This window comes from Sabethes cyaneus, chromosome 3 (assembly GCF_943734655.1).
Source record: "Sabethes cyaneus chromosome 3, idSabCyanKW18_F2, whole genome shotgun sequence".
Taxonomy (NCBI): Eukaryota; Metazoa; Arthropoda; class Insecta; order Diptera; family Culicidae; genus Sabethes; species Sabethes cyaneus.
In genome coordinates, this window is record NC_071355.1 from 105,113,480 (window position 1) to 105,141,047 (window position 27,568).

Sequence of the window (27,568 nt, forward strand, 5' to 3'; positions counted from 1 at the left end):
TGTGGCCTTTAAAAAGGCCATTGGTTACAAATAACATTAAAGTCAAAGCACATTCATTGCAAATATGACGTGCCATTCAAATGTCCTTCTCTTTTGACATGAATGGCAATAGGCACGTAAGTTAGCGGCGTCGATTCCCTGTCTTTTGCTCCGAGAAGACTTTACTAGTTTACTTTCATAGCTTATCGCTTGTGACATAGCAGAGAATATGGCTCATACGCAAAAATTTCTGTTTTATTTGCATGAGAGTCCTTATCGTCAAACCACCATAAAATAAATTCATGCCTCCAATGACCCCCACATGCCAAATTTGATTCCATTTGCTTGATTAGTTCTCGAGTTATGAGGAAATTTGTATCTCATTTGTAAGGGAGCCCCCCCCCTCTTAGAAGAAAAGGGGTCTCAGTACACCATAGAAAAAAATCTTCCCTTCAAAGGAAGATTTATTTCCTTTTGCTTGAGTTCTCGAGTTATGAGGAAATTTGCATATTATTTGTATGGGAGCCCCCCGCTTAAAGAGAGTAGGAGTCTTTTTTTTGTTAGGGGGGACTTAGACTACTTAATTCACCATAGAAAAAAATCCTGCCTTCTGAAACCTCCACATGCCAAATTTGGTTCCATTTGCTAGATCATTTCTCGAGTTTTAAGGAAATTTGTCTTTCATTTGTATGGGAGCTCCCCCCTTACGCCCTCCTTAAAATTGGTCGCTGACCCCCTCATAAAATTACTGGTCATTTTATCTATCCAACGACATATAAATTGTTCAGTTTTGTTCAGTAGTTTAGTAGTTAGCATTTGAAATCTTTCATTCAAACGTTACACTTTTATTTTCGTTTTCACAAAGTGCTACCCAGTCCCAGTATAGTAAACAAAGACGTAGTCCTACGTCAAAAAAAGTTTTTTGGCTAGGTGTACACATACTATCATAAATAACTCAATCAGTTTCCAAGCATTTTTAAGTTTTTGACGTAGGACTACGTCTTACGGCAAGTTTTGAGATAGGGTGTCATTCCAAAAAATCGAAAAATGCGAGCGTCACGAAAAATGAAAGGTTTTGAGCGCTAATAGCTCAGCGGTTTTTCGATCGATGTTCAATATTCTTATACCAATCGATCGGAAAATCTTCTAAGAATTGACCCAAATGAAGAAAAGTATGGATTCTTGATGTTGAACTACTGAAAAATTGAAAATAATGAACCTATGTTTTACCAGAATTCTCGCTTCGTGACTGGTTGGAAGATTCTTTATGATGATCTAAACCTATACCAATTTGATATCTGTGCTTGGGAAGTAAGCCAAAACAAATGACAAAGTTTCCTCATTTCAACAAGAATTCTTAACACCGCGGTTCAACCTAGACCATTTTGATGTCCTTGCTTGGGAAGTACGCCAGAGAGAGTAACAAAGCCACCTCGTGCCAACAGATTTCTTACGAATGCGAATAAACCTAGTCCAATTTGATGTCTGTGTTAGGGAAGTGTGCTAGAAAAAATGACACAAGTTCGTTGTCCCAACAGATCGCAAATTCTTTACTGCGAGACGATTAAACCTCGAACCGCGAATTTGATATCTGTGTTGGAAAAATGTGCTACAGCTGTAGTGTTCGGTTATAATACGACTCTGTATGAATACGCATGCTTGCCGTTTCATTAGAAGTGTAGGGAAAAGATGTGCTGTTGATAAAATAGGATTGAATTGGTAAAATCCCTTCAGCGTGGGAAACCATGGATAATAAAAACAATCTTTAATTTCAGTAAGATAGCAGGAAAGCAATAGTTTGTGTTCTTGATTTTGTTAAATTGTTTTCAAATGCACAATCTTTTGAGAATTGAACGTATGCAATGTTACTACTTTGATAAATGTTACATACAACGCGTGTAGCATGCATATATGTTGCATATAGCATGTATACATGAAGAAACGAATGATTACAAGCATGAATACATGCTACTATCACTACAAAGAGACTTACGTAGTCCTGCGTCACCTATATATGCGGTCGTGTCTTGTACACAGCCCCTCTGATTTTTATACAATTTTTGGAAAGCTTAGAGGACAAGCTTTCAGGATATATTAACGACGGTACTACAAAAGTTATACGAAATTTTTTCAACACTTTTCTCACTTTAGGGGTCCTGAAAGTGACCTTAAAAATGACCCACATTCCTCAGCTCAACATCACTTGGTTTATATTCAATCCTAAGACTTTGGTCGAAATTTCAGCCAAATCGGTCAACATTTGCAAATTTGAGACCATTTTTAAGAGTTGTACGTAGAATTTGTTGCCTCCCATATATCACCCGCCTAATCTTACAACTGTTAAGGTCACTTTCAGCCCTAAAGTGAGGAAAATTATTTTTTTAGTTAAATTTCATATTTAATTGAAAAAAATCTCTTTTACCAAGGGTAGCCAACTTCTAGGCTTTGCAGATGACTGCGATATTATAGCCAGGAACTTTGCGATGGCGGAGGCAATCTACGCCAGACTTAAAGCGGAGTCTAGGAGAATTGGGCTAAAAATAAATGCGTCGAAGACCAAATACATGAAGGGAAGAGGCTCAAAGGAAACAAACGCGCGCCTCCCACGGACGGTAACCGTTGACGGCGACCAACTAGAAGTGGTAGAGGAGTTCGTGTATTTGGGATCGCTGGTGACCGCGGACAACAACACTAGCAATGAGATCCAGCGGCGCATCCAAGTGGTAAATCGGGCCAACTTTGCCATTCGTAAAACACTACGATCAGGAAGCGTACGCCGCCGCACGAACTAACAATGTACAAAACTCTTATTAGACCGGTAGTTCTTTATGGACTTGAAGCCGTGAAGCTGTTTACGGAGGACATACGCGCCCTTGGCGGATATTTGGCGGAGTACAAACTGAAAGCGGAGAGTGGCGGAGGCGTATGAATCACAAGCTACAGGCACAGCTTGGGGAGACTCCCATCGTCCATCTAGCGAAAGTTAGCAGACTACGGTGGGCCGGGCCCGTCGTAAGGATGCCGGACGACAGTGCGACGAAAATAGTCCTCTTCAACAACCCCACCGGCACCAGGAACAGGGGGCCCAACGTGCACGATGGCTCGACCAGGTCGAAAGCGTTTTGCGATTTCTGAGACGACTAGGAATTTGACGACGAGTGGCCCAAGACCGAGTTGAATGGAGACGAGTGCTTGAAACAGTATGAGCCACCCCGGTTATATGCTGCTGAAGAAGAAGAAGATGTGACAAACCACATTACGAGCACCATGTTAAAAAGTCTAATGTGTAAATGAGAGATTCTCTTAGCGTCTCCTCTCTTACGCTTATCACGGCAGCATAAATGCATTTCAACGCAGTTTTTCTTAAAGATTAGCTAGCCAATAAGGCCAGCAACCATTTCATGCTAAATAGATGTATTCAAGCGCATTTGCATCAGTGGGATAAGCGTAAGAGAGGAAACACGAAGAGAATCTCTCATTTGCACATTGGACCGAGACATATCGAATCGGAGACTGAAAACAGCTTCGTTTTAACTCTCATATTTTGGCAAAATAACAAACATGATTCTATCTTACAATTGTGCTCTTTTTAATTTTATTAGGTATAGGGTAACGTAAATATTTTGGCCACGTAGAGGACATGCATTTAGCCTCCTAGACCACCCAGGTACCCAAACTAAAAAAAATAATCATATATTTCACTGTACCAAAATACATATTTTGGATATTTGAGATATATATTTTAGTTGCTTGAGATAATATATTTTAACCAGCCAGTTTTTGAAGCGGTTTTAATACATTTTGTGTATGATTATAAAGATGTGTGTTTGTTCGTCTGACACATACAGACTAATAATATAATTCAAAGTCTACAAATAGACAATTTAATTTTTCACATTTTCGTTAGAAAAGATTCGCATGTAACGCTTTGATACGAAGTAGACTTAAAGCGTCTGACGTCATTCAGTGTAGAGAGAGTAAAAGTATGTCTCCTCCGCCCAATAAATGGTATCACGACTGTTATGGTGGGGTTTATATTAAGCACCTCTGGTAAACACCACGAAAGAGTGGCATTTAGAGCTCCTTGCATACGTCTAGACCTATGACAATAAGTACCACGTTGTCGACGTAAGCAATGGCCTTATATAACCATGTTGTGATAATTTGTGCAAGAGTGCGTCGACCACCAGTGACCAAAGCAAGGGGCAGAGACTCCTCCTTGAGGACATCCTTTGATTGCTGAGATCGTGATTGATGTATCTTCTGGTCAGGCTGTGTGCTGTGATTCCACTGCTTGACAGCATTGCTTGAATCGACCTCATTGTCGGCTGGTCAGTTCCTTTGTTCAGGTGAGCCGTATTAATTGAAGCGAAGGAAGTGTTGTCGAAAGCGCCTTCAATGTCCAGAAAAACACAAAGTGCTGTTTCTCGGTATTGAAGCGACTTTTCAATCAGCGTCACTAGGCAACGAAGAGCGGTTTCCATAGATTTATCGCGTTGATAAGCATGTTGATTGCCATGCAGAGGGGAGTTCTTTAAGAACTCATTACGGATGTGATTATCCATGATTTTTCCATTCACTTGGGAAGGTTGTTGTCAGACTAATGGTTTTATCTCTTTTTAACTTCCTTAAAAATTTTGAGTGTCTTAGTCGGATACGAAGATTAAATTAAAGAAAACGTGTTAACGATTGAACTCCATTATTAGTTTTATTCACTAAAGATACACCCAAAACTCGGGGAGAATATTTTGTTGTTTTTAAGCAATAATGTATTACTTTTTTCGTCTTATGACCGTACATTAGACGAAAAGAGTAACAACCTAAAAGTAACAAGAAAAATGACAGCTACATCTATGTATGCGTTTCTGCAATGAACCACACATTGGCAAATTGCACTCTATGTGTTAGTTAGAGATTAGTTCTTGTAGCTGTATTGATGTGATATTCGCTCATTACTGAATTCTTCACTGACTAAATTTAGCGCTAGCGTATGTGTACACTAGCGCCGAAATCAAGCAGTTGTGATTTTAGAAACCTGTTTCCAGTTTCCAGTTTCCAAATCACTCTTCATGGATCCATTCGCAGATCGACGTCACTTTTGTCCGTTTGCATCTTGATAGGGTATAATAACCAGAACAAGACGGTTTTGTACTTGAGTTAATTTCTCTTATGAGAGAAAAGTTGATTGTTGGTAGTTAATTTATTACCCGAAATGCCCAAAAAGTTATGTTTACATAACAGACCTCATAGTCCATAGACAAGTATTGGCGCTGGCATCGCTGGTTATTTACAGGTTATGTTCTGTTTTGTATATGTACTGTACTACAAATGTCAAACGTGTTTTCATTTAACTTGTGCAGATCCAATCATACAGCGTTGGTAGGTTAAACACACTTGAAGATTCTTCTTGCGAAAAATGGTGCGGAAATACTACGTAGTCAGCTGCAGACGTGGCTGCTGATTATCTAAACGGTAAGCGGGTCCGGCGGCATCGTTTTATAAGTCTGTTCGAAACGGATTGCGTCCCGAATGGATGCGGACAAACTGCAAGTGCTTTCAATTGTCGAGTCGATAACGTCCTGCACCACAATTTGCAGCAGATTTTTACCGGTTAGCTGATACATAATTTCAAATATACGACAAAATTATGTGGACTACCGCTAACTTCATGCGCTGTTGTTTTTTTCCATCATTAGGGAATTGGTGAAACTTTCCACAATTGAGCGCTGGATCGTACTTTCATTTAACCGCAACCCAATAAACTGAATGATATTCGGCAACTTCTCGGTAGAAAACATAATCACGAATGCAAACACTAGCACAAACTGCTGCTTTAGCGACCTATTTTGGCGTGATAGCTGGAAACTCTGCGGGCGGCGGCACAGACTGTACTTATTCCAACACCAGCAGCTGCTCCCGGCACCCTCAGCGATTTCGAAATAGATAGAAATTAAATTTAAGCACGGTCGAGTGTTTGATAAAAGGAATCCGTCTATACGATTTACACTATTCCGCAAACACCGACACCGAACAGCTGTTTTTGGTAAACGAAACGTAAACATACTTTTGACACTTGTAGCTTAGAAAGTGCTGGCTGCTTGCTGAAGATGATTTCCCAGGAATTGAGCTTGCTGACGTTTGCCACACGCACACATCGACGCGCGATTTGTTGTTGCTGTTGTTAGATTTTACACGTTTGTTTTTGTTTTCCCCCAGTTATACCCCGGTAAAAAAACATACGTTTGAGTGATAAACGATAAGTTTTTGTAGCCTTTTGCACTGGGCTTAGCAAGCTCTATACAATGGGCACACTAGCGCCTCTACTTGTCTAGAGGTATGAAGTCTGTTGTTTACATCTTTAACAATATTGTCATATCATATTGTTGAGCTGTATTTTTCACATTAATCTTACAAACAGAATCTGTAACAAGAATTCTAACGTATTTACACGGAGAAGATTTGCAAAATATGACATCTTTTGCATTGTAAATCGTTTAATAGATTTTGCTAAAAATACAATAATAAGTCGCTTAGTACACTCTATGCGCCATATACGTGCCAATTTTTGTTTAAATTGTAGCTTATTGTGCCGGCAAGGTGCTATTCAATTCAAACTTGGGTTCGTTTGCTCACAGGGATGCCAGGTGATTTTTTGAAAAGTCTTCACGAACCAAGGAAAAATGTCTTCATTTGTCTTCCTTGGGCTTTATGCCCATTTAAACTGCATGGTGAAGACATGTCTTCACAGGTCTTCAAGTGAAGACATTTCACTTTTTTGTAACAAAAATGTCTTCAAAATGAAGACATGTCTTCACTTCTGGCATCTCTGTTTGCTCAGTACGACACTGTCAGAAATTGGCAGAGCTGCCAAATTCCAAGATTTTAAAGTTTTTCTAAACAAAACTAAATTCTAGAATTCAATGGCCGGTAAGAATAAAATAGTTTGCTTTACTTTTTTCGTAAGGCTTACACAATAAAAGTGATGCAAACTGTTTTATTCATATGGCTCAATAGAACAATTTCTCGTTTACTCGTTCAACGTTGTACTTTAGCTGGATAAATATACTGCAATTCAGTAAACAACCATGGTTTTCAAAACATCCGATAATGGATAATTAGTGGCTTTTTGTCCAGAAATTCTGGGCTCGCAGTTTTACACTTTCGTATTGGAATACGCAAACAAAGCTTACCAATACGCCCACACTTTACAGATGCAAACCAGGGAGCTAGCAGGCAGCCATATTTTGCAGCTAACATCGAACATATTGCAAGTCGGCAACAACTTTTCAAAAGGACCAATCTGCAAAATGTAAACAAACCGGCAAGAAAACGGTTGAAACATGGAAATTACAGATAGAAACATGCATAAGCATTCAAACATGCTTTTATGATCGCTCGAAACCAGGAATAGGCAATTCTAATGACGGAAATACTGCAGGACGTTTTATTGAACATTGGGAAGTGTCCGCACAAATTCTGGGGTTTGGGAATCGCACAACGTGAATATAAAGCATCAAGGATACATACTTTTCGAGAAAACATACGACAAAGAAGATAATGGAAGATAGGGTAAGGAACGAGTTAAGCAGTGTTACCTATTTTAATCAGTTGAACATAAATGATCCGAAAATGCACTTTTTTATTCATATTTTCAAAATCTTTTGATAGGATCATCTTCACAAATCACTTAACCATACATTTGATTCACACAAACACAATTTACTGGGTTTCCGACAAGAAATATGATGAATTAAAAATTGTTGTCCAAAAACGTACATTTTTCAGCTGCTCTTCAGCAATCGCCACCTCGCTACTAACGAATTCATCAAATTTTCAGCACTGATTACAACCACTCTGAAAGTCAAGCACTGAATTGTCACATACCATATTATTCAGTCTCTTTTTTTTCTATTATCTAAGGCTTTGTCACTAGCCAAAAGTTTTATTATTTTCTAATAAAACTGAAAACAAATTCTGAATTGACGGAACCTGTTGACCACTAGCAGCAGCTGCAGAACAACTGATGAACTATCGTGTTGCCAAGACACTGTTTCGGTTCTGGAAAAAGAATTTTAAGTTTGAAATTACCTGAAACCTCCTATGGTGAAAACGTGGTACAATACTTTCAAGAGAAATGTATGTTCATAATTAATTTTTCTTTATTAAAAACAACACAAAAGACAGCTTTTTCAATAATTTTCGAAGATTTTCTCAGTGATTTAATAAAGCAACGATGTGTTTCAATGTTATTTGCTTTGACAACACTGTTCTGAGTCGGATCGTTTGTACTGCCGTTTACCTCTTTTGTTCTCCCATCATCCTTATGAACAGCGAGTGAGACGTCAAACTCGCAGTTTCCCATAAGAATACTAGCGAATAAAAGAGACGACGAATACCGTTTGCCGAACGGTGCGGTGAGTGTATGCCCCGATAAACAATTTAGACAGATGGCATTTTACGCATATATGCCGATACGCTATGCCGATTACGCATGAGATGCCGATTAGTAGGTCGCGGATAGGAACGCGAACTTACTGAATAGGGGGAAAAGTTCGAGGGATTTTTTAACGGGACGTAAAAAAATTCAGATTTCAGGATTGCTTAAAATAGCACCTTGCGGGTGAAAATGGGTTCGGTGTGTTCAAAATTAGTTCCGCCGCTCCAACTTTTAAAGCGAAAAATCAAAAGTTTAGCTCAACAATAGTGTCTTCCAATGGTAACAGCTTGAAGAACTAAAAATAGCAAGAAGATTGGTATGCTGATATCCCCCACTTAGTCAACCCATCGCTTGTAATAAGGTAAAACAATCAGTGACCCGCTTAGACTGCTGAAAACTAGTTCTTTACCCTATTTTTCGAAGAATGCTTGCTTGCAATCGCGTTGTTGTGCTGCATAACATTGAATGATACTGACAGCGATAAAATCGGTGACGGTGATGAAAGTAACAGCGATGATCATTCCGATTAATACTATTTTTTAAAGTAATGTTGCATAACCTAATGGAATAAAATTATAAAATTATCCCATCACTGTCTAAAATTTCTAAAAAGCGCTGGTCACTTGTACTAGGGGAATGATACCCTACATAATTTCCAATCGTTATGCCTCTTTCAACTGAAATCCCTAGAAACCAATTATTCTCAATAGATTCGTTTGTACCGTTTGTACGAACGTTGAATTTAATTGATTCCCTGGCGTAAATAGCAACACCACCAGTATGCCTGGAATGCGAAAGGCAAAAAGCAACTTTATAACCCGATATACTATATTGGTTAAAGGCATCAGAGTCCACTATATGAGTTTCAGCTAGTGCTACCAACATTGGACGTTTTATTTCTACAAGATGTCGCAAAGCAACATAATTTGTAGATAAACCAGCAATACTCAGAAAGACTATTTCTAACTTCCCATCGCATTGCAATTCCTTTTGTTGCTATTTACTTGACAATGTTGCTTTTTCTGTTTTGATTTCTTACAATTGACGCAATTAAAGTGCAATCGGATGTTTTATGATTTCCACTACACTTAGAGCATGTTTCAGTGTTAACACACTCCGTGCTTTTATGGCCAAATTCTCCACATTTAAACCAACGCAAAACATTAACGGCCTCTGTAACAGGACACTTATCCCACCTGATGCTTACTTTACCAGCATTCATCAAGCTTTTATAAGTGTCTTTGTCAACTTCAATTACTACATTATATTTGTTATATTTGAAGCGTGGATTTTCATATTGCGCAATTATTTTTACGTCATTAATGCCGATGTTCTCGTTTTGGCTATTAAGCAAGTCAACGAAAACATCGGGAGAATATTGATCACTCATTTTTACAATTTTAACCTTCGGTTTAGCAATTGTAGGAATAACAGCGTTAAACTGTCCGCCCAGATTGCTTTGAATGTCATTTTTCCCGACTTCAATGTCATCCCCTATTGCACACTCAGCAATAATCGAACCATTTTTCCCGTTTCTAAAGTTACTAATTTTGTGTTTTTTGGATCTAATGTTCTTTTTAAAAACCTGAATTAATCCACATAGCGGCGAGACCTGGCCTTTCTACTAGATTTTTTTTTATTTCTTAGTATCTGAATATGTATCTATAATCCAGTTAGCCATATTTTTAAACTTAAATTTACTGCGAGCAACTATTGTATTTTCCTTACTAGACTCCAGAATGAAAATATGAAGTAATATCATCAAATCAAAAACCAAAATGCCACAAACATTTACGATTGCGGGTAACAGTAAGAGAAGAAAATTACGATTGAAATGTTTCAGAGCACTTCCTGCTTAAAACGCTGGAAAAAGAGCCATTTTCGTTTCGACCATTTTTAATCGAAATGAAATTTTGCTGATGTGTTGGATACCACGTAAGGATTCAATTTCTATTAAACTTTTTTTTTCGTCAAGCGTAACTGTTCAAGAGGGCATATTTAGAAATGAGGTCAATATTTGATATGTAGCCTAAATTATGCTCCAAAATCTGGTGAAGTGCTATCGATAGGGATACTCCTTCGAATTAAAAAAAATCTTTGAAATTTGACAAATTTTTCGAAAATACCCAAATTTTACTTTCTTTCAATAAAATTCAAATAAAATCAAATTCTACGTATAATTTTGAACAGAATATGTCATATAAACTCTCTTTCTTAGGCCCAGCCATTCTCAAGTTATTGTTAGTTCAAGTTAATGTTAAAATCTGAAATTATGTCTTAGGGTAATTCTACGCGAGGTATCCGAGAACCATGTAATCGACCTTCACAGATTTAAAGCAAATTTTGTCAGACTATTCGTTTTAGGTCAAAAAACAAAAACTCAAAATTGGCACCGGATGGTCCTCCCCACGGTTAATGGGAGCAACTCCTTTTTGTTAAACCCTCTTATTTTCTTTTGCTTATATCTCCGGAAATATTTGGTTTAAGAAGAAATCATCTTCCAAAGACAATTGACCAAGAAATTCTAAGAAATATTATTTCTTTTAACGGCAGTGCTACCAAATACTTTTTAATTCGATTTGAAAACAAAATTTGTTTTCGATAGCTCTTCGCCTGGTTTTAGTGTAGGCTATCTTTAAAAAAATATGAGACGAATCTGAGGGAACATGTTTTGAGATAATTCTCATATTATGATTTTTATCATAGTTTTTCATGAAATTTTGAAGTTTTTTCTTTCAGTTTTTTTGAAAATACACTTAATTTCCGACAACTTTTTCTTTGACGTCATTTTGAACAAATAAGTAGATATTGAGATATGAATTTTTAAAAACATAATAAACTCATTTCTAAATGCACCCGTTTGAAAAATTACACTTGACGAAAAAAAAATTAGTTTCATGGAAAATGAATTCTTGCGTAGTATCCAACATACCAGCAAAATTTCATTTTAATCAAAAATAGTTGAATCAAACCGTCTTGTTAGTTGACCTGGAATTCATCACTTTTCCTGTATTACAATGCAAATTACAAAACTGCAAATTGTACACACATACATCATACATACACACATACATACATATATACATACATACATACATACATACACGCATGCATACATACATACATTATATACAATTGACCCTTGATTGATATATTTTGGTTTTGAACTTTTGAAATGTTTTAATATACAGTGCTTAAGTGTTAAAGTTTGAATAAATTTTGAAGGAATCATCCGATTTTCAATAACTCGGTTTCGTTTGATAGATCTCAACAGTAATTTTCAAATAACAATGAATTGTGAAGTATTTCCCACTGAATTGATGCTTATAACAATAATATGTTTTAAATACTTTTGAATCACATTTCTTTATGTAACTTTCAAACCACAAGCCCATTCATCATGAAATTCGGAAGTTAAGGGTTTAAAAGGCTCCCCTTTCATATGCAATCAATTTTGTTCAAATCGGTTAAGGGACCTATGAGATAATGAGGTCCCATATTTTTCGTATTTTTATACATAACTTTTGAACTGAAAGTCCGATCAGTATGAAATTCAATAGCGACCTATGGGACACCTAGACCTTTCATTTGAAACTAAGAATATTAAAATCGGTCCAGCCATCTCCGAGAAAAGTGAGTGAGTTTGAAAGCGTTACATACATACACACACACATACATACACACAAAAAGAAAATGCTCAGTTTTCGAAACTGAGTCCCGAATGGGCCGAATGTCATAGGCCCGCAGAACCTTCTTTCCATTTCCGGTTTTCCGAGTGGTTTCTATACCTTTATACTATATATTTAAATAGTAGAAAGGCAAAAAGATCTAGTATCTTCAATAGATTAAGAAGACTCAACCGGTAAACAGAATTAGATATAGAAAAGATTAGAATATAGAATTTTGCGATTTTAATAGGGTAAAAAAGGCGATTTTAAATTTGATTTGTTATTTAATCCAAATTTGTTTTTTAAAATAGGGACCAAAAAAAACGTGCTGAACCAGCTATAAACCAAAAAGCACTAAAAGATACAAAAGTGGTCCGCCATATTGACCAGCCATTTTGAATTTTGTTCTTGAACTCAACGACCTGAAAGTCACCTTTAGATGAAATTTACATACAAAATTTAACGAAAACGGCCACCATTTTGGGTCAGCCATTTTGAATTTCACATTTTCAATATCATTTTTGAAATCAGCGGCCCGAAAAACATGGAATCGTATCATCTAGAGGTTTTGGCCAAGAATTTTAAATTGCCGACCACTGTGCGTTGGGTAAAATCAATTGAAAATTTGCATGAAAAGTTCAAAGTGCATACTGCGTGAGTCTTTTTATCAGGTGCGCAAAGATATGAAAAATGCTGTTGTTCTGGCCACACTGGTGAGGCCCTCGCGCAACGAACTTAAGTTGACCGATGTTATTGCGGCGCTTATAATAAATCCTCCTGCTGCGGCGGTGGTAACGCGCTCAGGAGATAACCTCGATACAACCGCAAAATTGAAATTTAAGTTTTCTGGTTTGTGGCTCGACAAAATATCAGTTTTGTAGCGTGTTTGTGGTGGAAAATAATTGATTTGGTAAATTTTCAAATACTAAATTACTATAGTAAATCAAGGGGTTATTTTTTGGTAGTTTGATTCCGCTGTCAAGATAACCGCAAAGTGAGGATTTTTCTAGCAATCTGCAATAGTGAGAGTTGGAAAAAAATAAACAGAGGATAGAAGATTGATTGAAAAGCGAAAGTAATCTTAGATAGTTAGAGTGTATAGAATTTATAGTTGAAGATAGTTGAAGTTTATAGAGTTTAAAAGGCTGATAGTTGGAAAGAGTTCTCGAAAGTGAGTTGAAAGATACCGAGAGAATACCTGTTGTAGTGTCAAGAAAGTGTATTGCGGGAAGAAAAATAGTTTAAGTCGAATGAAGAGAATTCTATGCTTTTAAGTGATTACAATAATTGATCTACAACTATAGGTACGAGCAGAGAAACGAACGTTAAACGGAAAGGCAAAAACATAAACTACAAATAGCGTAGCTGTGAGTAATTTATCATGATTTACAACAACATTGAAAACTAAAGCCGGGAAAACATTTATTAAAACTGGTTCAATTTGAACGGCATGATAGATAGCAAAAGAAGTTCGCATAAATCAAGGCAGTTAGAAAACAATAATGTAAGTAGGAAGTAAGAATAACGTTAAGACGAAAATAATACTAACGGTCAAAACATATTTTTGGTTTTGATCGACGCAATGAAAAGCTCGATTTACAAAAGGCGTTTCTTATATCTGCTGTTCACAACAAAATCAAAAATTATTGGCTTCAACGACGCCAGTGCGGGAAAACTAAGGCCCAATCCACGGACATCGACTGGGTACAATGCTCTATGTTTTGTGTATGTTTAAGGCTCATTTTTCTTGTGCTGGTGTTGACCAGAAAATAGCCAAAACGGATTGGCATTGCCTGCAGTGTGTGCGGCCTGATGTACAGCAGAGAGTTCCAGAACCTTCCACAAAAAGGAGGGCTTAGAAATCCGGCGCAAAGAGTGATGCAGGGTCTGATCAAGGAGCTGGTTCCATTAAGAATCCATCTGAGCAGCAATTGGGAGAAGAACAGCTGATGAGAGAGACCTTTGCAAAGCAAGTGGATTCATGGAAGCCGCAACTTGCCAGGAAGAAGGCGCTGTTGGAACTGCAAATGCAGCAAGAGTGGGAGATGCGTGAGCACCCAGTAAACCAGTAAACCACTCGATTGCAACTCAGAAATACGACATCATATCTGAACGAAAAAGTTATATTTCACGCCAGATAAGAACATATATGTACCAAAGTGGAGGCAATATACGTACGAAAATTTGGACAATTATTTGTAATTTTATCTTGCATTTTATACTACGGTTTTTATAACACGCTACTCAATACTCCAGAATATATGATTCAGATAAAACTTAATATTGAAATCATCTGTACTGCTTTATAATTCACAGTCATGAGTTGTATATGAGGACACGCACGACTGCAAAACAATTTATTGTTCACTTTGTTTTGACATACTCTTATCATTATGCACTTCTAATGTAAAGTTGACATGGAAACGATTTAATGTGAACTTTCTATTATGATCTTGTGGACTTCAGTTCCAGCGTGAGCAGGGTATAGAAGGCACCGAGGTAGATAGTGATGGGAGTGCATGCAGCAGTACTGTATCCGAAAAGAATGCTAGAAACCATGGGCCGGCGCGTAGCGTAGATCGAACCTCAATGGGTAGTCGGCCGCTCGGAAGGCGGTGTCCCACAGTCTGCTTAAGTTTAGGGGGGAACCCGAAGTTTGGCCCCTGTTCATTGGCAGTTTTGAGTATACGACAGAAGCTTGTGGATTTTCGAATTCTGGGAGAGGAAACCTCAAAAGTAGAGATTTTGTGCATGTTTACGAATCGGAGCAAAGGTGAAATAATGGTTTACGAAGCGCATCGAACAGTAAAGTGTGCTGGATCTGTGAGCGGTCGGGCCATCGCTGCCCAAACCGACCGGTCACTAAGACAAAGCATTAATTTGCGATTGTTTCAATCCGGGTATCGTCATATACCAATACCAGCCAATACCCAATACAAACAATCTCGCACTCCAGCCCGCAACGTCGGCGCTCACCACGCGCTTAGCAAATGCGGTAAACTTCAAACTGCCACAACGACTGCCACCGACCGAACATCCCAACCGTAAGATCACTACGCCTGAACGAGACAAGGAAGGGGGTGAGACCGATCGATGCACAACCTCTTCAAGCAGTACACGACCCTCCCGTAAACGACCGTCAGGCAAAAAATCACGAGCCGAAGAAGTGGACGATTCGATGGGAGAGGAAATTCTGTAATGGAGCCTCAAAGCTATAACCGTCAACATTAACACAATCACGAACACAACCAAACTGAACGCTCTCCGTAGCCTCATACACGCGCTAGAACTAGACACAGTAATGATGCAAGAAGTAGAAAACAGGCAACTGTACTTACCCGGATTTAACGTCATCTGTAATGTAGATCAAGCAAGGAGGGGAACCGGAATTGCGCTGAAGGAGTACATAGAATTCTCTCAAGTTGAGAAAAGTTTGGATGGACGACTAATAGCGCTACGAATAGAAAACACAACGATCTGCAACGTATATGCACCATCAGAAACTGCTTTACGGCAAGCACGAGAGCGGTTTTTTAACAACACGATCACATACTACCTTAGACACCGTACTGAAAACGTAATTCTCGCGGGTGATTTCAACTGTGTTCTCCGACAGTGCAACTCAACAGACTGTAATAACAGTCCATCTCTTAACACGACCATCCGACAGATTTCTCTCCATGATGTGTGGATAAAACTCCGCTCACAGACGCCGGGTTTTACGTATGTAACACACAATGCTAGATCTCGTCTCGACCGAATGTACGTCAACACTGAACTCTGCGATCAATTGCGAGATGTAAATACACACGTCTGCTCTTTCTCAGACCATAAAGTAGTCACCGCTAGACTGTCCCTTCCGAATCTCGACAGAGAGCGAGGTCGTGGATTCTGGTCGCTCCGGCCTCAGCTTCTAACTCTGGAAAATATTGACGAGTTCAAAATAAAGTGGCAATATTGGACTCGCCAACGTCGCAACTACCCTTCGTGGATGATGTGGTGGACGAACTACGCTAAGCCAAAAATTAAAAGTTTTTTCTGCAGGAAGTCTAAAACCTTCCACGACGATTTCTAACGCGAATACCACCAGCGGTACGTACAGCTTCGGGCAGCATACGATGGATACTATCGTGACCCAAAGGCACAAATCTTCCACATGATTGTGAGGAACGTGCTGCTCGAGCCAAAGATGCTCATCGTGGCCCTAGTATATTGACTACTATCAACCGACTGAAAGCCGAAATGTTAACCATGCAGCGACCATCAACACACTGTTTTGTACGTAGCAACGAAGTCTATGTAGCAGGCAAACCACTCTGCATCTTCCAGCTCGGAGAACGGAAAAGAAAGCAAACAACGATCAGCCGCCTGCAGAACGAGGCGGAAGAAACCATCTACCGTACCGAAGACATCGAGCAGCATCTGTTTGAGTACTACAGGCAACCTTATGCATCGAATAGAGCCGAAGTTCAACGAGATGACGACTTCAACTGCAGGAGAATTATCCTACCACAAGGCGACGTCGCCAATGACGACTGCATGAGCGAAATAACAACTGCCGAAATCTTCACTGCAATTAAAACAAGTGCGGTGAGAAAGTCACCGGGAAGCGATGGATTACCAAGAGAGTTTTTCTTACGAACTTTCGATATAATACACAGAGAATTGAATTTGATCCTAAACGAAGCTCTCGAGTCCAACTTTCCTAGTGAGTACGTAGGTAGTGTAATAGAGCTAGTGAAAAAGAAAGGTGGCGGGAGTACTGCGCGGTCGTATAGGCCGGTCTCACTTCTCAATTTCGATTATAAACTAATATGTCGCATACTAAAGAGAAGACTGATGGCAATCGTGCAGACACATCGCGTACTCGGCAGAGTACAAAAATGCTCGAACGCGAAGCACAACATATTTGAAGCCACACTCTCCACCAAGGATCGTATCGCGCAACTAATCGAACGTAAACAGAGAGGCAAACTAATATCATTCGATATGGATCATGCCTTCGATCGGGTTAACCGAGAATTTCTATTCGGCAACATGGATTCAATCCGAGGCTAGTGGCACTTTTGACATGATTTGCGGAACACTCATCCTCTCGGCTGCTTGTCAATGGACATCTATCATCCCCGATCTCCCTACAGCGTTCGATCGCACAAGGTAACCCACTGAGTTCTCTCATATTTGCGCTTTATCTGCTACCGCTGCCAGATCAGTTGGAGCAGATATATGCAACCGATCTAATCGTCGCATACGCTGACGACATCAGCATAATAATCACCTCTCTTAGAAAGTTACCGGATATTTATGAAATGTTTTGCCGTTTCAACCGCGTTTCCGGAGCAAAGCTAAACCTTCAGAAAACCATCTCTATTGACGTTGGTGGTACTAATGGGGAGCCGCTCGGAGCACCATGGCTACAGACAGCAGAAACTGTAAAAATCCTAGGAATCATCTACACGAATTCTATACGAATAATGGTTAAACTGAACAGGGATGATTTGCAAACGAAATTCACCAGAATCCTGTTTTTGCATTCATTGAGGACGCTCAATTTGCTACAAAAACGTAACGTTTCTAAACACTTTCGCATCCTCCAAAATCTGGTATATCTCTTCCGTTTTGCAATCGACCAATGCGCACGTGGGTAAGCTAACGTCAGCGATGGGAATATTCCTATATTCCTAATATTCAGCTAGCACGCGACCGTAGGCAAGGTGGACTAAATCTTCAACTACCAGCGTTTAAATCCAAGGCACTATTCACTAACCGCCACCTGCGGGAATTGGATTCCATGCCATTTTACAAATCCATTCTGCAAGAAAATAAAAAAACGTACACATCTTCTAGCAATCTGCCCATGCATAAAGCAGCTACAACAGCAAACAACTCTGATTCCCCAGCACATTCTGCTGAATCCGTCCTCCGACAACATTCATCGCTATCTAGTGGACAGCACAGAGAAACCAAAGGTAGAGCCGCTCGCTTGCGCTGCCGCTGTTATCAGATAATATACAAGTAAATTTATAGCATTGCTAAATTTATAGCAAGCTGCTTTGCGTAGCGCCAAGGCTGCACCAGGTGATGCTAGTGTTTTCCAAGTTTTAGGGGTGTCATTGAAACGATGTTTTGTTAGAAAATTCTTTCGAAGTGTTACGTCTGTTAGTCTGTGCTCTATCTGTTCGTGAACGGTGAAATAGAACATCGTCGCTTAATGTACATCACTCAGCGTGTTGATAGTGAACAGTGCTTGTATTATCACGCAGCAGCAGAAACGTTTGAGCATAAACTGGTGGAATGCCCACGTGTAGCCGATGATGCATGGAAATTGCTACAGCACATGATCGCAGCGTGCCTTCCCGGACGACGAAGATTGGAGTACATAGACATCAAACAACCAGTGCTCAATAGAATGTCGAAAACAAGCAAGAACAAAATATTGTGTTTAGTTACAAATTACATCTGCTTTATAAATAACTGTAATAACTTTATAGACAACAATTCGCTAAAAGCTAGTCTAGAACTGTAAATACTAATTTAAATAAACTGGCTAAACTATAAAAAAAAGCCAATTTGGTAGAAGTTTTAAAAAGCAAAAGAAGAAATAACACAAATAGATTTGCTTGCAGCGCTGTATATATTATTTGTATTTGCTACAAAATGTTTCTAACGCAGAATCTAAAATTGTACGTTTCTCTATTGGTTCGTATTGTGTCTCGTTCGGTGTGCTCGTACCAGAGTTTGAGTTATGGTCGTTGATAATAAATAAATTTTGAAACGGTGCTACATGCGGCACTATTTTTCGTGACCTCAGTCATCCCGGCATAAAAAGAGGATTTGTATACTAGGTATACAGTAAAAAGATTTGTCGAGACGGGATCTGTTGAAAACCGTAATAAAAATCCAGCTGAATATTAAAAGGAAATCTCTTCGTCGAATTTTTAAAATGGATCTGGATATGAAAGCATTTAAAAAACGTAAAATCCATGGATTAACGGAAGCAACAAAACAAAATCGACGGGAAAGATGAAAACTGGTTCTCTATCGGCACGATATTTCAGAACCCAGGTAGCCAATAAGTATCACCAATGCTGTTCAAATGCAAGCCAATAAATGCCATTTTGGCAAAATATACGACTACTTTACTGCCAATTTTTTATAGTGCTGAAAATGCTAATTTGCAGCTAATTACCGATACGAAGAATTTGAATAGAATTTTGGATGCCAATTTACAACACCTATGCAGTCAAAAAGCTAATATACAACAACGTGCAATATAAAATGCCAGATATGCTAATAAGCGGTTGATTTGCTGCTTATGTTAATCCTTATTGGTTACCTGGGAAGTTATCTATTCTGATGAGAAGTTGTTTGTTCTTCAAAAACCGCATCATGCTCAAAATGATCGGTTGTGGTCGGTTGTGGATTAGAGATGGTCGGGTATGAAAATTTGAATACCCGAACCCGACCCGTACCCGATCAAGAAAAAAAAATTCAAAACCCGTACCCGACCCGAACCCGCAAGTTTATTATTTTTTATACCCGAACCCGACCGCAACCCGACGGGTACGGGACGGGCCCGGGTACCCGACCATCTTTAGTGTTAAATGTGGTCAATGGATACCCGACCCGACCCGTACCCGGTTTCAAAAACAAAAATTAAGAACCCGTATCCGACCCGAACCAGCAAATTATTTTTTTTTCAATACCCGAACCCGACTCGAAACCGGCGGGTACGGGTACGGGTGCGGGTATCGGGCAAATTTTCCGCTACCCGACCAGCTCTAGTTTCGATCAAGGACGTTCCAAATGTACCACGATACCAAAATTTATCAGCGGTCATGGTATGGGGTTGTATTTCAAAGGAAGGGAAACTTATTTTATTATTTACTAACAAGGGTGTGAAAGTTAATGCAAAATACTATCTAGAAATGGTCTTAGAACAAAATTTGATACCTTACGTCCGGGAATGTACACACCTAAACGATTTGGTAAAATTTACCGAAATCTAAACAGTCGAACGTTCGGCAAAAAATTTGATGGTGCATATCGACGTTTACGGATCATGTTTGGCATCATAAAAAATTTTACCGAACGCTCAGCTGTTTAGATTTCGGTAAAATTTTACCGAACTCGGTGCTGTATGGTGAAGTAGATTGCATCTTTCAACAGAATGGAACGCTGGGCTGACTGCAAATCTTGTGAAGACGTGGTGCAAAGCCAGTCCGACGGATTTCATATCGAAAAAGGAATGGCCTCCAAGTTCTCCTGATTTGAACATCTGGATTTTTGTAAATGGCGGTACATGCAGCACACACTTAACAAAAAGCACCGAATTCGGTAAAATTTTACCGAATTCGGTAAAATTTTACCGAATTCTAAACAGCTGAACGTTCGGTAAAAATTTCGATGGTGCCAATCGACGTTTACAGATCATTAGTAATGTTTGGTGCAATAAAAAAATTTACCGAACGTTCAGCTGTTTAGATTTCGGTAAATTTTACCGAATCGTTGAAGTGTGCAGAAGCTCAAGGATTATAAATATCATAATTTGGATGAATTTAAGTAAGTTTTCAACAAGATATTCCGATGGACGTAGTGTGTGCCGCATGTAACGACTTTAAAAGCGTTTGAAGTGTGTTATCCAGGCAAAATGCGATTCAATAGAGTAATAATTGTTTGTTGCGTTCTGTATCTATGGGTAAATAACGTCTAAAAGTAAAGTTCGTCCTTTATCTTATCTTATCTTATCTTATCTTATCTCACACTAACGCAGCCAATATAAAAGTAAAGTTCGTCCTTTATTTACAAAAATATATGATTTTGCTTTTGTTCGAATACATATGTGTCACACTGTAAATAACAAAAAACCAACTCGGAAAAATATTAAAATACGTAAAAAATACATGTTGGAACTATGCTTGCTACATTCCTGAATTTTCAAATTTAAGGTTTATGCAACTAACTAGTTTAGGAACTATGCAACTTCTTCGGGGTGCACGGATTAGATGTTTCATTGTCCATTTCGTCCTCACTTGTGCTTTCGTACTGTTTAAATAATTTGAACCTATTTTGAAGACTCACCAGCATAAGATAATTAACAATTTATGCACGTTAGCCAAATTTTTGCCTGGATTGTCAACTCTCGTGTTTATGAATGAAAAAATGGCTGCTGCGTTAAAAATGTTCCCCGGAGGGAATTTGACCACAGGTATCGTTATTTCAGTTCAACGGCGTGGTTTCGGCATGTATGACGGGTAATATGCACATTAAACAGGTTGACATTACCGCGTGAAACCTTTTTGACAGACAAAAGGAATAAAATTGCATTTTTCTCAATTTCATGTTCGTGGCATATTAGGAAATTCTTCATTTTAATGGGCAGTACAGCTCTACCAATGCTATTGATACTTCAGGGGAGCAGTGGATCTGTATTCCAAGTTTCTATGGTTGTTTTTCGGTCCGCTCTTTTTTTTATTTCCTGTATTCGCTATGACGGCACCGCACGACCTCTTTTCCACCTACAGAACTGCCCGTAGCTGAATGCGTGAAAATTATTTACGACTTATTCTGTCTTTTGCACTCTTTAACCAATCGCTATTCTGCTTCACGCAAACTCGAAACTAATTTAGGTGTCTCCACTGCGGCGCCGTCATAGCGAATGGCCTCTTCACTGCCATCGCTGCAATTTTTTTTGCTATAATCGCTATTAAATAACCGATATGCTTTTTAAATTTTATGCTTGCTTGCGTGAGTGGGGTTTACCCTTCCTTCAATGCTAAATCTACTCTACCCACCTTGCTCCTCAATTGCAGTACTGCAGTCTCCAATTACAGCCATCCCTGGCGAGGCTGAGCAGACATTTTAACTATAAGAGTGACTTTTTGCACTGTCAAGAGTGTTTTTATCAGGGGTCATATAGAATTCAGCATGGAGGAAGGGAATGAAGGGCCTGAGAATAAACCCATGCCAAAGTCACTTGACATCGAATGGCCTCATCCTACTAAGATTCGAACCCACGACCTCTCGCTTGTCAAAGCAGACTCGGTAAACTTGCGGCTACGGAGCCCCCGCTCTGGTTGATGTAACTTGTTTTTTACTACAGTCTGCTACACAAAATACATGTTACAGAACTGTTGTTACTTGTCCGGACGGCACGATTATTTTATTGTCAATAGATTGTCAGTTTTTACATCCAATGCACAGTGGTTTGATTGCTCTGGAATCGTGAACTTTTTTAATATCTCTTTTCATAGCATTTTTTTCAATATGGCGTCTTAGGAAGCATTTCTTAAGATCAATAGACGCAACGACTGGTGGTTAGTATTAGCTCGGAACTCATACACAGGTGGCGCTGCAAAATTTAACTTTCTAATTTGATGATATAGAGCTATAGTACGTTCTAGAAAGTTTTAGATAATCTCATTATGAAGCTTTTTGCTGAAAACATTATTCCTCTAAGTATCACAGTGTTCGAGATATTAAGCGTCTTTCATGACGGACCCCAATCGGGTTTTTCACTGTAGCTTCAAAACTATGTGATTTAGGGAAAAATAATGTTCTACAAACATTTGCATCTATTAAAATTACACACTTTTGACGGACCCCAATCGGGTTTTTCACTGTAGCTTCAAAACTATGTGATTTAGGGAAAAATAATGTTCTACAAACATTTGCATCTATTAAAATTACACACTTTTGCAGAAGAAAGTGAACACGTATCTCCTATACAGAGCGAGTTACTGAACGATTTAGGTAAAAATTAGCCATATTTTGTACTGCTATACAAAAAAAACTTGGAAAAACTGGCGACCGAGATATAATTAATGTGAAAGTACATTCAAAACTGATCTTAAAACATGCCAAGTCATTTGTCTCTTTAAGTATCTTCATCATTTAATTTGCATTTCCAAAAAGTGTTACTCAGTCTTTTAGAGACATATATATCATATTGTTTACTATATCCTATCGCCCTGTTAACAGGTACGATGCTAATCCAACAAGCCATCCGTCGTATGTACTAATCTCGGCTGTGTGGTACTGCTAGAATTTAATTGGATTCTTACACTAGCCCTGTAATTGTCCTGTATTCTAATAACCGCCTGCGAAGCCTGCCAATAAACAAGGGTAATGTCCTCAAGACGGTTATACCCAAAGCTTTGTTCTATTTGCATCGCAAGAGACTAGTAAGAAAAGCAAACTAGTTAAATTAAATTAATTAATTAAGGTAATTAAAAGTCATTACTTTGAGCGTCTTAGCAGAATCTCGAATACGGGAATATTGTGATAGATTTTTGTTATATAAGAGAATTAAACGGAAAACTTTTTCTTCAACTCGTAATGTTAGGGGTTTTTAATTTCAGGTAAATGACAACATAATTATAAATAAATATATAAAAAATAAATATATACAAAATAAACATATAAAAATAAATATACAAAAAATAAATAGAAAATTAAATATCGAGCATGTATTTTGCATCGCCACATAGTTCATTCACCGACTTGTCTCGCGACGCCCTTATGCTACTATATAACAGGGTTTTTAACTGCGTAATCCTCCGCTTTGTTTTTTTGCTACCTTTTCCGCAGACTGTTCCATTTCATTAAACGCAATATTTATTTTCAGGGTGTTTTTGTAATGTGTGGTTACAGACATATTTTTCATCAACGCTGCGCAGAAAGCCGGAACACGGACACCGAAAACAGTTCTAATGGGAACACCAATGATCTTTTCCTAAAATGTCCTCATTGCGGCACGGAAAATGCTACTCACAAATTCACAATTAAGCCTAAACAAGTGGCTCCTTGAAAATCTATCAGAGTAAGTAGTGTTATATTGCGTGAACAGAACGGGATGTTTATTGTACGATGAAAGTATTTGTTGAGGGATTCCACGCCAAGTGATGAAAAAATAACATATTTTTTAATTTATCATTTTTGATTTAGCTGAAAATTGGCATAGCTGTTCTTCTTAAAAAATGGTGTAATTTTATCATATCAGGTATTTTTTTAAGATGTCGACTGCTTTTTCAAAAAGGCCTAACCAAAAAATGGTGCTAATCCATTAAATATTTTATATTGGAAAAATGGTTCATTTGATCGAAATAGTGTCTTCAGCAAAGTTGTAGATAATAAAATTGTCTATTTAAAATAAATATGTGCATCGTAAAAAAAATTTTTTTGTTGAAAAAAAAAATAAAACTAAAAAGTTAAATATCTAAAAAAGTGCATTTTTTAAAAATTTAATTTTTTGACATGTTAAAGGAAACAATATGCACTACTTTTTCTGAAACTTTCATTGCTGGCGAATGAAGGGCAAATAAGTTATAATATGTTGAAAATTTAATGTTTTACCTTTGTTATACTATATGCAACAGCGTTGTACAAAATGCAACAGCGTGAGTAATCGAAGGTTAATAGAAATTGATGAAATTTATTCAAGAAAACTTTATTGATGTCAATCAAAAATAATGGCGTTACAGAAATTTATGCGTAGTTCAAAAACCTATGAACTAGACTTTTACTATGCAATGTATATGTTAAAGAATAATATTTCCTCTTATAACTTGCTTTTACTTGCACTTACTCAAATTAGAAACAACCAGCTTACCCTTACTCAGTAATTTCATGAAAAAAGGATCTATCAAAATTTATAGGTGCTGCTATTTTGTTCAAATTTTGTAAACTTATTAAATTTCCAAAAATTTAATGAAAACCAACGCACCACGCAACGTTAACCAATAGATGAATTATGTTTCGAAGACGTGTCGATTTCTATCTCAAATAGCAAGTAAGACCGTATAACAAAGGTTCCTTTCACCACTAGGTGGATTAAATCGGGTTTTTACCTTTGTTATACTATAACAAAGGTTTAGGAATTGGTCGAAAAACACGAAATTGATCCGAGGCCCGGAGGGCCGAGCCACATATACCAATCGACAAGGTTCGACGAACTGAGCAATGTCTGTGTGTGTGTGTGTATGTGTGTATGTATGTGCGGGGCGCAACTTTTCTATCGCCTGTTTCTCTGAGATGGCTGAACCGATTTGTTCGCTATTACTTTTGTTTGAAAGGTATTATTGCCTAGTATATCACTATTGTATTGTTTCGAGGTCCGACATTTCGTTTAAAAGTTATAAGTAAAAAAGTGAAAATTACTTAACACTAAATTTTTCGGATAAATTTTATTGAAAACAAATAAGTAGTTTAAAAGTTATGCTTAAAAAACCTGTTTTGATAAGGTAATAATTATCGCCTGTTTCTTAGAGATGACTTAACCGATTTAGGCGTTATTAGTCTCATTCGATAGGTAACATAACCTAATAGATCACTATTGATTTGTTTTTTGATTGGACGTTTAATTTGAAAGTTATGAGCAATTGAATACAACTCATTAAAATTTACTATAATTTATAACGATTTCATCTAAGATGATTTATTGAGTTTGAATTATTTTGGCATCAAATTAGAGATTTTAATGCTGCAAATATATCTGCAAAATTTCAGAAGAATCGGTTTTGTCGATCAAAAGATATTAACCCTCCAACACTCGCGCCAACTTTTGTAATATGGTTACTCGCGCGCAATGGCCCAAAGCCAAAAAGACATGCGCGCTAGAATTTTGACTGGGAAAACTTGCTTTTAGGTTTATGGAACCTTCGGAAGAATTTCTTGAAATTGAAAGTTCTATCATCTGGCGCAATTTAAATTTTGAATAATCCCCCTAAAAGTGAAATAAAAAAAAATATTTTTCTTCAGTTTCAATGTGTTATATTCAATTCAATGTGTTATATTGATGTGTTCTGCAAAGTTTTAGAACATATTATTACAAGAAATTTTGTTGAATACAGTAACCTTCTATCTATTCAGCGAAGATAGAAAAATCTTGTTCAATGTATATGAATTTGTAAAATCAGTTTTTTCTCTTTCAGCTCTTTTTGTAATTGTTGTATGACTTTTTCATGTATTACAAAATTGTATAAATAGTAAAAATACACAACTTTGATGAATATAGAGTATTTCTATGTTTGTTTGTTTAGGTACTGTAGAACTTTGATTAAAAAAATGCCTTGATTTTGACCCCGAATGACTCGACTACCAACAGATACATTTACATTTTTTATTTGCTGATAGTTTTGCTGCATACAGATACCATTTTTCCATATGAAGAAACGAGAGAAAATTCCAGGGCCAATCGCGGTACACCTTACATGCCGATTGCTTCGTTTCTGTGATGTCAGTTTATGCTGATCAATTTTCTCAACAATTTAAAGTATTAATGCATTGAATCATTATGACGTTTTGCTCATAACAAGTTAATTGAAGAATATACATTAGTTGAACAGCGATTTGTAACTTTATAACAATATGGCATTCAAAGAATAATAAAGAAGAAAAAAAGAATAATATGTTAAAGAATAATATTTCCTCTTACAACTTGCTTTTACTTGCACTTACTCAAATTAGTAACAACCAACTTACCCTTACTCAGTAATTTCATGAAAAAAAGGATCTATCAAAATTTATAGGTGCTGCTATTTTGTTCAAATTTTGTAAACTTATTCAATTTCCAAAAACTTTATGAATACCTACGCACTATGCAACGTTAACCAATGAATGAATTATGTTCCGAAGACGTGTTGATTTCTATCTCAAAGAGCAAGTAAAACCGTATAACAAAGGTTCCTTTCACCACTAGGTGGATTAAATCGGGTTTTTTACCAAAGATAGTAGTAGTAGTAGTAGTAGTAGTAGTAGTAGTAGTAGTAGTAGTAGTAGTAGTAGTAGTAGTAGTAGTAGTAGTAGTAGTAGTAGTAGTAGTAGTAGTAGTAGTAGTAGTAGTAGTAGTAGTAGTAGTAGTAGTAGTAGTAGTAGTAGTAGTAGTAGTAGTAGTAGTAGTAGTAGTAGTAGTAGTAGTAGTAGTAGTAGTAGTAGTAGTAGTAGTAGTAGTAGTAGTAGTAGTAGTAGTAGTAGTAGTAGTAGTAGTAGTAGTAGTAGTAGTAGTAGTAGTAGTAGTAGTAGTAGTAGTAGTAGTAGTAGTAGTAGTAGTAGTAGTAGTAGTAGTAGTAGTAGTAGTAGTAGTAGTAGTAGTAGTAGTAGTAGTAGTAGTAGTAGTAGTAGTAGTAGTAGTAGTAGTAGTAGTAGTAGTAGTAGTAGTAGTAGTAGTAGTAGTAGTAGTAGTAGTAGTAGTAGTAGTAGTAGTAGTAGTAGTAGTAGTAGTAGTAGTAGTAGTAGTAGTAGTAGTAGTAGTAGTAGTAGTAGTAGTAGTAGTAGTAGTAGTAGTAGTAGTAGTAGTAGTAGTAGTAGTAGTAGTAGTAGTAGTAGTAGTAGTAGTAGTAGTAGTAGTAGTAGTAGTAGTAGTAGTAGTAGTAGTAGTAGTAGTAGTAGTAGTAGTAGTAGTAGTAGTAGTAGTAGTAGTAGTAGTAGTAGTAGTAGTAGTAGTAGTAGTAGTAGTAGTAGTAGTAGTAGTAGTAGTAGTAGTAGT

The 27,568-nt window shown here is 37.6% G+C and overlaps 1 protein-coding gene across 2 annotated transcripts in view; it reads left to right on the forward strand.

Annotated features, from left to right (window-relative positions):
• The window catches only part of LOC128742525 (uncharacterized), a 51,422-nt gene that overhangs the window by 6,178 nt on the left and 17,676 nt on the right, over nt 1-27,568 (forward strand). For both annotated transcript variants that reach the window (XM_053838919.1, XM_053838920.1), the window contains exon 3: nt 23,711-23,905. In XM_053838919.1, the coding sequence (XP_053694894.1) occupies nt 23,711-23,893 (183 nt within the window). In that variant the 3' untranslated portion in view covers nt 23,894-23,905. The remainder of the gene's footprint in view (nt 1-23,710; nt 23,906-27,568) is intronic.